This window comes from Schistocerca piceifrons, chromosome 10 (genome assembly GCF_021461385.2).
Source record: "Schistocerca piceifrons isolate TAMUIC-IGC-003096 chromosome 10, iqSchPice1.1, whole genome shotgun sequence".
In the NCBI taxonomy this organism is placed as follows: domain Eukaryota; kingdom Metazoa; phylum Arthropoda; class Insecta; order Orthoptera; family Acrididae; genus Schistocerca; species Schistocerca piceifrons.
The window spans coordinates 134,743,505-134,759,715 of record NC_060147.1 but is presented as its reverse complement, the minus strand read 5'-3'; the positions used below and the strand labels follow the sequence as shown (position 1 = coordinate 134,759,715).

Sequence of the window (16,211 nt, the reverse complement as noted above, 5' to 3'; positions counted from 1 at the left end):
GAGAGAGAGAGAGAGAGAGAGAGAGAGAGAGAAAGAGAGTGAGAGTGAGAGGGGGGGGGGGGGGGCATGAAACTCAACAAGGGAACTTCTACAAACACAAACAACTCGAACTCCGCTCCGTTTTGACGTCACACACCACACACCCTTGCGTCATGGGTCAAAGCAGACGGGTGGAATCGGGCGCTTCCGTTGAGCCATTCAGGAAGAAAATATACTTGCTTGCTGGTTGGTTGGTTGGCGGGAGCGGACCAAACCATCGGATTAGGGAAGGATGGGGAAGGAAGTCGGCCGTGCCCTTTCAAAGGAACCATCCCGGGCACTTGCGTGAAGCGATTAAGGTAAATCACGGGAAACCTAAATCAAGATGGCCAGATGCGGATATGAACCGTCGTCCTCTCGAATGTGAGTCGTGTGCTAACCACTGCGCTGCCTCGCTCGGTGGAAATATTGTATCAACAACATGAAAAGTAACTCTCCTTCATTTTAATCCGTGGATGCAACTATTCATTTTACAATGCGAATTTGATTTTGTTGCATTAGAGCATATGTGAATGAAGTCGCAGACACACTGCCGGACAAAAATAGTGAAGCACAGGGAAAGTGAGGTGGAAAACAAATGTGTTGTGTTACGAATGGAGACCGAAATGCACGCGTTTTAGCTCACGCAGGCTGGCGTGAGGAGGGAAGAACTATACTGACGTGAGGTCTGGAACATGACAAGGAATGAGAATTCAGAAAGCGGACGTAATTAGTTTGATACTTAACTTTAATCCATTAATGATGAACGTCGCTCTTGACGGTACATGATTCACAATAATATCTGTTCAGAATACATTCATAGTAACTGAATATGGCGCCTTGCTAGGTCGTAGCAAATGACGTAGCTGAAGGCTATGCTAAACTGTCGTCTCTGCAAATGAGAGCGTATGTAGACAGTGAACCATCGGTAGCAAAGTCGGCTGTACAACTGGGGCGAGTGCTAGGGAGTCTCTCTAGACCTGCCATGTGGCGGCGCTCGGTCTGCAATCACTGATAGTGGCGATACGCGGGTCCGAAGTATACTTAACGGACCGCGGCCTATTTAAAGGCTACCACCTAGCAAGTGTGGTGTCTGGCGGTGACACCACAAAATGAAACTCACAGATTGAGATGGAGTGTCATGCTACTTCACTGGTTACAGACTCGAGTCAAATTTAGAACGAGTTGGCAACATGAGCCGACTTATCAACATGATATCCCACCCCTGTGATCCAGAGGCACACACCAATTCGGTTAGTAAGGGTGTCACAAAACCTTTGTATCCCTGTCGGAGGCGAGGTGCCCCACAACTGTAGTAACTGGTCCTCGATGTCACTGGGACAGTTCACATCCAAGGCGGTCCCACACACCTCGAACAGGGAACAGATACTGGGACCTTCCTGATAGCAGTAATACCTAAACACTGCGCAGACATTTCATAGAGACACGTACGACGTGTGGAGGAGCATTGTCCTGTTGGAAAATGGTATCATAGTACTGCCACATGAGAGGCTGCACATGAGGATACAGGATGTCTGCTAACACCACTGGGCCTCTCCAAAGCGTTGTAACCATGGGCCCTCTCCCCAGGTGGCCGAAATACTCGCCGACTCTTGGAGTGGCGTAGAACCACGACTCATCGCTGAACACAGTGTGACCCCATTCCTCAGCAGTGGTCACGACAGCTTTCCAACGCAGCCGTATCTGGTGCTGTGTCACCGGCAACCCACGTGTGGGACGGTAATCCCATAGCCCGCTGCTAGTCTCCAACCAATGGTTCAGGATGACACAGAACGTGTTACTTGGTCTCAGGTGGCAGGCACAGATGTAGAGGCACTACAGTGTGCTTGGCGCACAGTACGGCGATCCTCCCTTATGGTGATCAGAAGTTATCGACTCGAACATGGAAGACAAGTGAACCACGGCCAAACACGGCGTCAAGAAGAAAGCAGTCGACCTAGAGACACCACAGGACGGGAGAACCGAGGAGTCGTCAGACAGGTACTTAGAGCTCCAGATTCGTCATTACCATAGATCCGACGTGTAACTGGTGCTTGAGTGACCACAACGACCATTAAGAGGAGCCTCGCAGCGCCCATTTTTCGGATTACCATTGACCTCTGTACACCCACAAACACGTTTGCCGTGGTGTTGGCCACGTTCGGTCTGCAATCGTCTTAAGTCGCGCTTGGAACTGAGACCTGATGATGAACAGCCAGGACGTGTCTGGCGACGCCCAAGGCAGCGCTGGGATACCAACCTGACCGTAGACCACCATTCAGCTCGACAGGCAAGAGTGACGGTCTGGGGTACCATTTCATTTCATAGCAGGACACCTTTGGTTGTCATCCACGAAACCCTTACAGCAGAGCGGTTCCTCGACCATGTTGTCCGCTCTGTCTTGTTGGCCTTTGTAGTAAGCCATCCTGGGCTTACATTTCAGTAAGATAATGCACACCCGTACACAGCGGGAGTTTCTACTGCTTGTCTTCGCGTTTGCCAAGCCCTACCTTGGTGATCTCTCCCCAATTCAGAACGTTTATAGTATTGTGGACAGGCCCGTCCAACTAGCTCGTGATTTTGACGATCCAATGCACCAGTTGGCACAGAATTTGGCACTACGTCGCTCAGGAAGACATCCGACAACTCCGTCAATCAATGCCAAGTCGAATAACTGCTTATGAGGTCCAGAGGTGGACCAACGCTTTATTGACATGCTTAATTTGTGAAGCACTTTCTCTTGAATAAATCAGTTTTTTCTGAAACTGTAATCACTTTTTTGCTGGTACGTCTACTGATTTCCGTCCCATTCAGCATTTTTTTTAGTCTTAGAGTGTATTTACTCATCTGGGGAGGGGGGATCAGATAGATGGTATGGGGTTAAAAACAAGTACAAGTGTCTGGCGACGCCCAAGACAGCGCTGGGATACCGACCTGACCGTGGACCACCATTCAGCTCGACAAGCAAGAGTGACGGTCTGGGTTACCATTTCATTTCATAGCAGGACACCTTTGGTTGTCATCCACGAAACCCTTACAGTAAATGTAAAAATGGAGGAAAAAGGAGACTGGATGGGTTATGAGACGGAGAAACGTGTAGTGAGAAGCTCAACACACACACACAGAGAGAAAGAGAGAGAGAGAGAGAGAGAGAGAGAGAGAGAGAGAGAGAGAGAGAAGCTGTATTATATATAGTAGATCCGGTTAGGAAAATGTATGGCAACTATGGACACCTTTTCTTTGTCGCTGGATGCTGATTATTTTCCAGCTTTTTACTGACTATTATTATTCAACAATGACTTTTATCAAGAAATAACTTAGTTTCTCAAAGAGAATTCCAGGTATATTTTGTGTAGGAGCTGCTGAACAGCTTTGATGAAGGGTGTGTTTGTACACATTGTCTTTTTGTTAATTTTACTACATTTGTATGTGTTATTATTATAGTACGAATTTAACTTTTAAGGTTTAATTGTTTTAATGAATATTTTAGAATGATCCCACTGTGTAACTACCGCTAAATAACGAAAAAATAATCAATGTAAAGTGTGGTTCAAGTAATAAACAGCTCTAATTTTAGAGCATTATGAAATATTTGATATGGCAGTAGGCTGAATACATCTGTAGCCATAAATCTTTACATCTTGAGCCTGTGTCAGAAGTTCTTTGGGGAACACAGTTGAAAGTTAGAGAGTAAGTCGTGTTAGATGTTTGTAAGGTACCACTGTTACTGACGGGCAGCTGGTATAGGAATGGGACATTTTGAGACTTTCATTATTTACTGCAATTTTGCAATGCAAAGCTAAATACTTTTTGTAAATATTATCTTGTATGAACATGTGGCTCTTTGCATGTAATGTTTGTACACATGATGACCAATGGTTCATAGGTGCTTTGTATAATAATTGTATGTACCTATTACCTGGTTATTGTCTTTTAGTAGAGATGACCCAAACATAGATTCATGGCCGAAGTCGATTCTCTTTAATAGAAATAAAGTAATACAGCTGTGTATAATGCAATGGAATTTTTAGCCTCTATAAGTTTGTTCCCCATTTATTTCTGCGCCATAGTTTCACTAGAGGACTGTAAAGATCTTTTTACTTCTAGCATTATATTGTTGGCTGTGTGTTACACTCAAAATGCGATGGATTGTTGACAACTAATTTCATCAGTGAATAAATGTACTCTGACGTTGTGGTTTAATGGTTTAAACTGATACCTGCAAGATGCACAAATGTGGAGACCACACTTAGTTCTAATTAATTTCTTTTTTACAATGAATAATTTTTATCAACATGACGATTAAACCTGCAATACTGTTCCAGAATGTTGAAGTCCAGTGGGGATCCCTGGTTGCAAGACAAAGTTCGTTTTGGGAAACCACTGAGAAACGAAATACCCTGGATGCTCTGACATACGAAAGTTAGCGTGTGGCCATAGTGTGTGACGGGGGTGGTTCGAGCGAGGGGTGATTCTGTGATGTTTTGTGTTTATCAGAACATGACCAGGAAACACACAGGTCACCATTAACTCGCTCCAAGACGTTTCTTTAAAAATTCTTTGGTGCCAAGTGTTGTCCTTTCGTATGCGCTCATGGGAGTCCAAACGAACATTGCATCGCACTTCTTAATAACACGGGTACTGTCTTTTCGTATTTATTCGCTGATAACAGGTCCTCGACTCAAATGTACATATGTCCCTCCTGGACAGGTATATACATAATGTATGAGTGCAGGTTGTGACATATGGAAGTTAATCTCTGGCCGTGATTCCTGCACGGACAGCCGAAGCGGTAAAACTGGAAATCCGGGATCGAGTCTCTGTCTAGCATAACTTTTCGTACATTACTAGTGATTTGCGAACTGGGAACACTTTTTCATAAGCTACTGAGAAAGTTTAGGGATCGAGCTACTGCGACAATCTGCAGAAAGATTCTACTGCCATCTATATACATATCATACAAGGACTGAAAAAAGAAGAAAAGAGATACTGGGGCTTGTATAGAAGCATACAGACAGTCGTTTTCCCCTCGCCCCATTTCTGAGTGGAACATGAAAGGCAACAGGTAACAGTGACGCAATGTACCCGCTGCCATGCACTGCATGGTTATTCTAGAGTGTATGATTCTGGAGCACGTGTAATGTCTGCAAACCTTGGGATCTTGGGTCTGGCCTTCGAATCTCAGTCCGCCACACAGTTTTAATTTGCCAATAAGTTTCATTACAACGTGCACTCCACTGCAGAGTGAAAATTTCATTCTGGAAACCTTGGGTTCTTCACATACACATTGTAACAGTGATATTCGTGTATAGATTGCTGCATTACTGTAATAATATAACTTTCTGTATGTAGGTGATTCAAGACTTGCACGAGAAACTAAAATCCACGCCGAAGTTGACACCGCCATTGGAAGGGGTCGGCTTCGAGTACGGCTTCAACTCTGAGTACCTGAAGGAGGTGGTGGAGTTCTGGCGCACGCAGTATGACTGGAGGGAGCGCGAGAAGTTCCTGAACCAGTTCCCGCAGTTCAAGACGACGGTTAGCGGCCTGGAGCTGCACTTCATCCATGCGAAGCCAGCCGAGGTCCCTCAGGGCACAGTGGTGGTGCCGCTGCTACTGCTCCACGGCTGGCCGGGCTCCGTCAGGGAGTTCTACTCGCTGTTGCCGCTGCTCACCACACCCAGGAAGGGCGAGGGATTCGTCTTCGAGGTGGTGGCCCCTTCCCTGCCCGGGTACGGCTTCTCGCAGGGGGCGGCCAAACCCGGTTTCGGTACCGTGCAGATGGCGGCCGTCATGAAGAAGCTCATGGAGCGACTGGGCCACAACAAGTTCTATGTCCAGGGTGGAGACTGGGGGTCTGCCGTCGGGACTGCTCTGGCAAAATACTTCCCTAGCTAGTGAGTACTGCCACAAATATTTTACCAATGCATAGAGATGTGCAACTCGATCCCTCTCTCGTACAAGGTTTCAGGTTTGAGCATAAGTTCAGAGTGTTTATATTATACATGTTGGTCTTACAGTTGCTATGGGTTTATTTATCGACTGTCATCTGTTGGTGCCTGAGTTTAAATACTGTCATTTTGTCATCTGGAGATAGTGAGTGGAACTGTGGTCGCTAGAAAATGCACCACCAAGTAGAGAAATTGGAACACTGCCGACATATTCTCCTGTTTGAATTCAGACAGAAACAGATGCAATAAGAACAATTTGCGCCCTGTGTGGGAATAATGCCACTGGACAGGCCACCTCAAGAAAATGCTTTCCTCGTTTTAAGTAGGTTCGTTTTGAATTTAGCGACCCTGAATGGGGGAGGAGAAGATTAGTGTTTAATATCCCATCTACGAAGAGATCATTAGAGAGGGAGCACCAGCTCGAGTTTGGGAAGGCTGGAGAAGGAAATTGGCCATGTCCGTTCAAAGGAACCATCCCAGAATTAGCCGGAAGTGATTTAGGGAAATCACAGAAAAGTTAAATCAGGATGGCTGGACTCAGGTTTGAACCATTGTCCTCCCGAATGCGAGGCTAGTAGGCTAAACACTGTGCCACATCGCTCGTTGTGACTCTGAACATTCAGGATTAATCTACAATGATCCACGTCAGTGTACTCGAGAGCTGGAAGATGTTATACCGAGTGAGGTGGTGCAGTGGTTAGCACACTAAACTCACATTCAGGAGGACAACAGTTCAAACCCACTTCTACCCACCCTAATTTAGGTTTTCCATTCTTTCCATAAATCGCTTCAGGAAAATGCTGGGATAGTTCCTTTGAAAGGGTACGGCCGACTTCGTTCCCCATCCTTCCATAATCCAATGGGACTGATGACCTCTCTGTTTGGTTCCTTCCTCCAAATCAACCAACCAGATATGATGAACTGTGATAATTCCTCCATATAACAACATTTGCACCCAGTGGGGAACGTTCAAAAGTCAGGTGTGCAGGTAATACATGCTCCAAGCCAAAATCACAAAAATCAGTGGGTGGCCAGGTGTGTACCTTTGCTTGTTCTTCCTCAATTTGATCATGAACAACATCGACCATTCCTATTTCTCATCGCTACTGGTGACCAGAAATGGTGTCTTTACGTTAAGATAATGAAAAAGAACAGTGACTGAGGCAAAAGCAGCAACTCCTCATACAAAAACCTGCACACATACACAAAAAATAATCTCATGCATGTGGTGGAACAACGATGTTGTTGTGTTTACTCGACGTCTCAGTTGGTGACAATAAATGTCAGGAGTGATAGTTACATCTAGGGGGAGAAATCAGTCAGAGATGCAGTGCAAGAAGAAGGACCAGGAAGTCTGTGTGAAGTGATGCGACTCCACTGTATCCTGCTAGGCTATACAGGAGTTGAGCAGGGGTGTCCCTTCCATACCAATTTCATTCACCTGATCTTGCGACCTCAGAGTTTCACCTTTCCGCTCTCTGTCAAACAACATTCGAGGCCCATCCTTTCCATGCAGGATTGCACACCAAACATGGCTTGACGTGTTCTTCGTCTCAAAACCACACGATTTCTACAGTCGCGGGAACGAAAAGTTACCCTGACGTTAGAAGAATGTTGTAAGTAGTGAAGAAGAATATATTGTTGATGACTAAATTTTCTACTATGTGTATCTGTCATGATTATTGAACTTGTGGAAAAACAAAACTTGCGCCCCAAGTGTCACACATATAAGAAAAAAAAACACACAGGACAAGAAGTCAGTCCTCACAGAAGACATTGCTCGAACACTATGCAACATCACCTCTGGTGCTGATAATAGTTTAGTGGGGTCAGGAACAACCCAAGTGTTACTGACCTTGAAAAAGGCCACACTGTTGATGCAGGTTAATATACAGGGCAGCAGGTAGGAAGAACCAGTTCCTTTGACGTCATGGTACCATAAGATAGTGGAAATAATAACAGGTTTCATTTAGCAGTGAGAGTCAGTGGCACAGCAGAGCGGGCGTTGTGTGTGTGTGTGTGTGTGTGTGTGTGTGTGGGGGGGGGGGGGGCAGTGCTTGCTCGGCTCAGCACCCACAGGCAGAGTCAGTGAGTCAGCACTGCCGGGCTGTGTCAGCACTGCTGACGCCGAGTGTGCAGTGGTGGCAACCTCCCTGCTTTGTAGGACGGTCGCTCCTTTAGGTGCAAATGTAGAGACTGGCCAGTGGCTTCCAGTGCAAGGTGCAAGAAGTACCCAAATGTGGACTGCAAACCTAGGTCCCCCCTGAGTCTGTTGATGTCAGTTAGCAATAGGCTCAGACGGGACACACCAGCTGTCTTGCAGAGGCATCATGACCGGATGCAGTCCACAGAGCTACAGGTAGTGTAGTTGTCATTGAATCCGGATGACGGTAATTTCCAACAACGATTGCCTGCTGAATGTGCTGTTCACTATCAATATACAAGAAGAATCACTTGAAATGTCCACTGCAGATATTGCGGAATGGAAAGTGCTACTGAAGTACAGTCTTCACAGAATTGCTTGGTAGTCAGGGGCTCGTATTGTTAGCCAAACAATAGATTGTAATAATAACTAGACAGTGTATTTTTAAAAGCAAACATACACTTTTTTAAATGTAACAATGGCTATTGACATTAACAGACTAAAAGTAGGGTAAATTTAACAGAAAGTGGTGTTTATAGTAGGATTCTACTGTGAGTCGCTTATGAGATATCGTATTTTGAAAAGTTCTCATACCAAGAGTTGTACATACCTGTAGTAGCACACACTGAAGAACACCACATGTGTATACAGTATTTATCCTAAGAACCAGACAAGTGACCATCACAGGTTGCATTCAAAATGGCCACCGGCAGCAGTGTGAGCAGGCTGCAGTAATGCGTCATTGCATATCGTCGTGTGCAGCTGCTATGTTCTTCCAGACAGCATCTGTCAGCTTTCACCGCAGGAAAAAGTCTACAAGCATCACATCTGGGAAACAGGCCTGCCAAGGTACAGGTCCTCTGCTTCCAAACCAACGATTTGGAAACAATTCCTGAAGACATGCAGTTGTACTTTGTGAACTAAGGACTGGACAGACGTCATGCTAGTACCACACGTTCCTTCTAATTTGCAGAGGATCATCATCTAGCATCCACGGAAAATGGTCTGTTAGGAGGCTGAGATACTTACATGTGTTCAGCGTGCCATTCATGAAACACAGACATGAGTTGATGATTCACTAGCCCACACCACACGTTACACTCCGTGGATGCTGACATTCAACCAGATGCAGCCACAGGGATTGCTGGCAAACCAACAGTGCATGTTTTGGCTGTTTACGTGGCCATTACTGGTAAACGCGTTTTCATCACCAAACAAGATACATGATATATCTGAAGCATATTGTCTTAATGGCCATGGAAGTTAACACAATTTTCATATTTTCTTGTAGTGATGTGGTAGGGATAGAACCTATATCAATGGAGAACGCATACGGCACTTGCCTGACTCTTACCACTTCCTCATGTGGTTGTGTGGCAGCTAACATGTGGATCAACTGCAACAGCAGCAAGAACGTTAATTTCCCCCTCTTCTCTCACCACTTGTTTCCTTCTGTTACAGTGTCTATGTGTTACACAATCACTTTCAGGTAACTGGTTGAAGAGGTTGAAAAATAACTGCCTAGATAGCTGATGTCTATTGGGATAGCTTTCCGCATACATCGTACAAGAACGAATTGCATTCTTCCTACACTCTCCATACACCATAAGCATGTTGGCTTTTTCTGCATTGGTAAACCCCATCGTCCACTCACGACCTACTGCTAGGACCGTCATACCCTAACTCACAAGAAAGGTGCAGCGCATGCAAGGAACACACAAACACACAAACACACTTTAAACAAACACAACAACATCGTACCAAGCAACTATGCAGATTTAAGGGGACATTGTACGTGAAAATCTTTGGAGTTTGACATTTTTCTGTTTTCTGTTCCATAATGTACTTTGGACTTTCCTGAACATTATGGTATATAATACATTAAAATCAGACAATTGTGAAACCTTCAAATAACATTTTGAATGTTGACGTGTGGCTGTCAAATTTCGCGGCTACGCATATACTGCCACAGTTGAGCAGTCATATCTTGGGAGCTACACAATCTAGAAGGCTGTGAACTGCTTAGTTTTGTGCCTACTGCTACGTCTCAGAAGTTGACATTACGAATAAACAAATGAGTCCTTTGTTTCTGATACTAGTTTTCGCTGAAAGTAGTGTGACTATCGGCTATTTTTGTAGTAAGCTAACTTCTATTGCTTTTTATAAGTAAATAAAATGACTAAGCGTAAAAGTAACTTCAACAAATGCAAATTTGCGGGTAACATATGGGAGACCTACATTTTCTTCTGAAGTACTTGAGAACATGTGTGCTAGCAGTGAAGGAAACCACGATAGTGTTTCCGAAGTGACCACGCCCCCTAGTGCATCTAAAAGTAAAGTAACTTTAGAAACGGGTGACAGTGGTAAAAGTAATGACAACGTCATTATTGATCTACAAATCCTTGCACAAGTTCTTCCTGAAACTGTCTCTTACTGTCGTTTTGGTGGTGAAGTAAACTTTTATAGGATGTTGGAGCTAGAATAGGTGTTGTGTCTAAATTAATTATTAAATGCCAGAAGTGTAAAAACGAAAAAACGTTTGATGCTTCATCAAAGTGTTTAGGTAATGAATTGTATGAAACTAACGTGAGACTGTTCTATGGCCTTAGATACATTGACAAAGGTGCAAGGGCTGGTAATGTTCTTTGCACTCTGTTGAATTTGCCAAAACCACCTTCTAGGTGTACGAAATATGTAACAGCAATTGGGGACTCTGTAAATGCTGTGGCTGAAGATTCAATGGTTACTGCTACATCAGAAGCTGTTGAACAAAATGAGGGTGACACAGACATCAGCATTGCTGTGGATGGATCCTGGCAAAAGTGTGGGTTTAGCTCTAAGAATGGTTTTACATCTGCAATAAGTATTGACACTGGAAAAGTTTTGGATTTTTAAGTTCTAGTAAGTACTGCCAAGGTTGTACAGTGAACCAGAAGAACAGATTACTTCATAACCAGCAGTGTATAAAAAGTTATGATGGCACAAGTGGAGGAATGGAAGTAAAAGGAGCAGTTAACATTTTCCAGCGTTCGCAGAAGGAGTGAGGTGTCAGATATGTGAATTACTTAGGTGATGAAGATAGCAAGTACAAAACATTAAGCCATATAATGTTCCTATACAAAAACTTGAGTGTGTAGCACATTACAAGAAAATGTTGGGAACACGTCTGTGTAGCCTGGAAACCAAGCTGAGTAACACAAAACTGTCTGATGACAAGACAAATATGCTGGAAGACTAACAGCAAAGAAATTGATGAATTACAGGAATATTATGGGAAGGGTATTAGAGAAAATTGTGACAATTTAGAGAAGATGAAAAAAGCTGTGTGGAGCATTTCCTTTCATCGAAATCAGCTGATGAAAAGCCAAGTCATGCTCTGTGTCCACCTCCACCAAACACTACAGCGGCCTCTGGACTCGTGACCGTATCGGCTGAGGAACCGTGGGCTGGTCACGTGAGTCCTGATTTCAGTTGGTAGGAGTTGATGGCAGGGTTCGAGTGTGGCGCAGATCCCACGAAACCATCGACCCAGGTTGCCAACAAGGCACTCTGCAAGCTGGTGGTAGCTCCACAATGGTGTAGGCTGTGTTTACGTAGAAGACAGTTGGTCCTCTGATCCAAATGAACCGATCATTTACGGTAAATGTTTGTGTCCGGCTACTTGGAGACTATTTGCAGCCATTCATGGACTTCATTTTAATGGCGCCATGTCACCGAGCCACAATTGTTTGCGATTGGTTTGAAGTAAATTCTGGACAGTGAATGAAATTACAATGAAATCCAGACCTTTAGCTGCTCACAGGCGTTGATAATTATCAGCGGGGACAGGTGAAAATGTGTGCCCCGACCAGGACTCAAACTCGGGGCCTCCTGCTTGCATGTCAGACCCTCTCTCTGACTGAGCCACTGAGGACACGGAGGATAGTGTGACTGCAGGGACTTTTCTCCGGCACGTTCCCCGTGAGACCCACATTCCGAACTTATTGTCCACACACTACATGGGTAGGGCCCTGGCCACTATACTCATTACTGGGGGCAGTTAATCTACCGATTCCCGTAAGAGTTTGAACAAGGTGAGTGCATCCACACTGAAAAAGATCATTGGCCGGTAAGCCTTACCTATATGAAGATGGTATCTGTTCTTTCGGTCATGTCCGAAAGTAGGTGGACAGTAAGTCGGAAATGTATGTCTTATGTAGAGTGTGCCAGACGTGGAAATGTCGTGTGGCTAGGGCCTCTCGTCGGGTAGACCGTTCGCCTGGTGCAGGTCTGTCGATTTGATGCCACTTCGGCGACCTGCGCGTCGATGGGGATGAAATGATGATGATTAGGACAACACAACACCCAGTCCCTGGGCGGAGAAAATCTCCGACCCAGCCGGGAACCGAACCCGGGTCCTTAGGATTGACAGTCTGTCACGCTGACCACTCAGCTAGCAGTGCCAGACGTAAGTCCCTGTGTCCTCGATATCTCAGTCGGATAGAGCATCTTCCATGTAAGCAGGAGATACGGGGTTCGAGTCCCGGTCGGGACACATACTTTCAACTATCCCCGTTGATATTTATCAATGTCTGTAAGCTTTTAATATAATCCATTATGGAGTCGAGGTAGCAGTTGTCGTTATACTGGTCATCACTGTTAGCATTCAACTGCGATTCTTATACATATATTTTAACAACGCGTTTCAAGAGACAATGCTTTCATCATCAGGTTTTAAAGGCTATGTCATGAAATTGAACGGACTAAAAAGACAAAATACCCTGATAAATAATTGGGAAATCCATAGAGTAAAACAAAATTAAGAGTATATTGGACTGTGGGTCCTCGTAAGGTAAGATGAGGACCCACAGTCCAATATACTTTTAGTTCTGTTTTACTCTATGGATTTCCCAACTATTTGTGATGGTATTTTGTCTTTTTAGTCCGTTCAGTTTCATGACATAGACTTTACAACCTGACCGGAAATCGAACCTGGAGTTCCCGCTTTACGTGAGAGGACCGCTTGACCACGCTGGCTAACCGCGCACGAATCACGGCCGGATCCGAACTTCCGTATGTCGCCATGCATGTGTCACGACCTGGTATCGGCGACTAAATACGAAACAGCAGTACCAGTGTTATTAAGAAGTACGATGTAATGCTCCTTCGGCCACGCAAGCGTGTACACGAAATGATAACAGTAGATACTCAAGAACCTTGAAATAAACATCGTGGTGTGCGTTCATTGTAACCAGTGTGAGTGTTTCCTGGTGACAATGCGAAAAAACACTCCCAAAACAGCACAAAACTACCCCTCGCTTGAACTGCCCCTCCACACTCGAAGGGTTAAACGGTTTAGTGGGCTGACGTCCATTTTTTGTCCATTCAGGGCGTACAGTTTTGTGTCGCAATGTGAACAATGGCCTTTTGTAGGTATCCGACCCCAGTGTTCATTGCATGTAGTTCCCTTCACAATATTCGCTGCGAAACTGTTCGAGATTTACCAGTATTCACCGACGGCAGAAATTTCTGTTACGTTTGCATCCGATAGTCATTAACAAAGCGTGACAAACGTTTCCAATCCGTCGAGTATAGGATCTTTTTGCGAGCGCTGTTCTTACATGGGATTCGAGCGGAACACCACTCCTTGTAGACATGTAGGACCGCCCGCATCAGTTCACCAGCAGATTGAGGGGTTCATCAACAGTGTGGCCGTAGGCACACCTTAACGCCTTGTCTCCTTTCTGCCATTCTGTCATGTCGATCCATTTTACTTCGCTGCTTCGATACAACTGTTGGATAAAGACACATCACTTCACAGCCAAGACCTACCAGTTATGCACCATCTAGACGACTCAACAGAGACCACTGTATTATTGTAAGGATACGAGTAATATTTTCTAGATGAGATTACTGTTGTTATTGCTGTGGTCTTCAGTCCGATTGGATTAGATTAGTACTTGTTCCATAGATCATGAATACAACACTTCGTAATGATGTGGAACGTGTCAGGTTAATAAAAGGTGTCTATACAAGATATTACATTACACGAAATATTATGTGGCAATAATTTTAATTTTTTTTGTGCAGGTTGGGGAAATTACCCACTTACTATATCCAAAAATTCATTTAATGAGTAGGAGGCTGTCAAACTTTTGATGCTATTAGGTAAGTGACCAAAGAATTTTGTGGCAGCATAATTTACCCCCTTCTGAGCCAAAGTTAGATTTAACCATGAGTAGTGAAGATCATCCTTTCTCCTAGTGTTGTAGCCATGTACACTGCTATTGCTTTTGAATTCGTTCGCATTGTTAATAACAAATTTCATAAGTGAATATATATATATATATATATATATATATATATATATATATATATATATATTTGTTTATTTTGTGAGGCTACAATGAAGATCTCTAGCTCTTTAAATAAGTGTCTGCAGGATGATCTTGGATAAGCTCCAGCAATTATTCTGATTATGCGCTTCTGCACAGTGAACACTCTTTTACTCAATGTCGACTTACCCCAGAGTATGATGCCATACGAAAGCAGAGACTGAAAACAGGCGTGGTAAGCTAATTTACTGAGATGTATATCTCCAAAATTTGCAATGACCCTAACGTTTCAAACGTTTCAGCAGATCCTCAGTGTGTTTTTTCCAGTTCAACCCCTCATCAATGCATACACCTAGAAAATTTAAATAGTCTACCTTAGCTACCGATTTCTGATCGAAGTCTGTATTTATTAACGGTGTCATTCCATTTACTGTGTGGAACTGTATATACTGTGTTTCGTCTAAGTTTAATAAGAGCCCATTTGCAGAGAACCACTTAATAATTTTCTGAAAAACATCATTTACAGTTTCACCAGTTAATTCTTGTCTGTTGGGTTTGATTGCTATACTTGTATCATCGGCAAAAAGTACCAGCTTTGCATCTTCGTGAATACAGAATGGCAAGTCATTAATATATATTAAGAACAGCAGAGGACCCAAGACTGAACCTTGCGGCACCCCATTCTTGATTGTTCCCCAGTTTGACGAATCACCAGCTTTTTGCACTGATTTGATGCGGATCTCCATGCTACTTATTCTGCGCAAGTCTCTTGATCTTCGAATAACTATGGCAACACACATAATTTTGAATCTTCTTACTGTATTCATTTCTTCGTCTCCTTCTACAAGTTTTACCCCCATTGCCCCCTCCCCCCCGCCCCCCCCCACACACACTTCCCTTAAAAAGTACATGTGCGTTCCCTTGATGTCTCAGAATGTGTCCTACCAATTGATCCAGTCTTCTGGCCAGATAGCACTACAAACTTCTTTTTTCGTAAATTCTATTCTGTACCTGCCCATTGATTGCATGATCTACCCATGTAATCTTTGGCATTCTTCTGTAGCACCACATTTCAAAACCGTCTATTTTCATCTTGTCTCTAATGTGTGTAGTCAATGTTTCACGTCCATACATGACTAAGCTCCATACAAATACTTTAAGAGAAGACGTCCTAATACTTATATCGGCACTTTATGTTAAAAAATTTCTTTTCTTCAGGATCGCTTTCCTTACCATCGCCAGTCTACATTTTTATATCTTCCCTACTTCAGCCATCATGAGTTATTTTGCTGGCACTATAGCAAAGCTCATCTACTACCTTAAATGTCCCTTTTCTTAATACAATTCCCTCAGCATCGCCTGATTTAATTCGACTACGTTCGATTATCCCTATTTCGTTTTTGTTTATGTTTTTCTCGTAACTTCCTTCCAAGGCACTGTCCATTCCGTTCAACTTCTCTTTCAGATCCTTTGCTCTCTCTGATAGAATTGGTTGGTTGTTTCGGGGAAGGAGACCAGACAGCGAGGTCATCGGTCTCATCGGATTAGGGAAGGACGGGGAAGGAAGTCGGCCGTGCCCTTTGAAAGGAACCATCCCGGCATTTGCCTGGAGCGATTTGGGGAAATCACGGAAAACCTAAATCAGGATGGCCGGACGCGGGATTGAACCGTCGTCCTCCCGAATGCGAGTCCAGTGTCTAACCACTGTGCCACCTCGCTCGGTCTGATAGAATTACCATGTTATCTGCAAACGTCGAAGTTTTTATTTCTTCTCCCTGAACTTTA

The 16,211-nt window shown here is 44.1% G+C and overlaps 1 protein-coding gene across 1 annotated transcript in view; it reads left to right on the top strand.

The window, feature by feature from the left end:
* Positions 1 to 16,211, top strand: part of LOC124718846 (juvenile hormone epoxide hydrolase 1-like) — a 79,682-nt gene that overhangs the window by 45,497 nt on the left and 17,974 nt on the right. Inside the window, exon 3 of the mRNA XM_047244470.1 lies at positions 5,371 to 5,915. Within this exon, the coding sequence (XP_047100426.1) occupies positions 5,371 to 5,915 (545 nt within the window). The remainder of the gene's footprint in view (positions 1 to 5,370; positions 5,916 to 16,211) is intronic.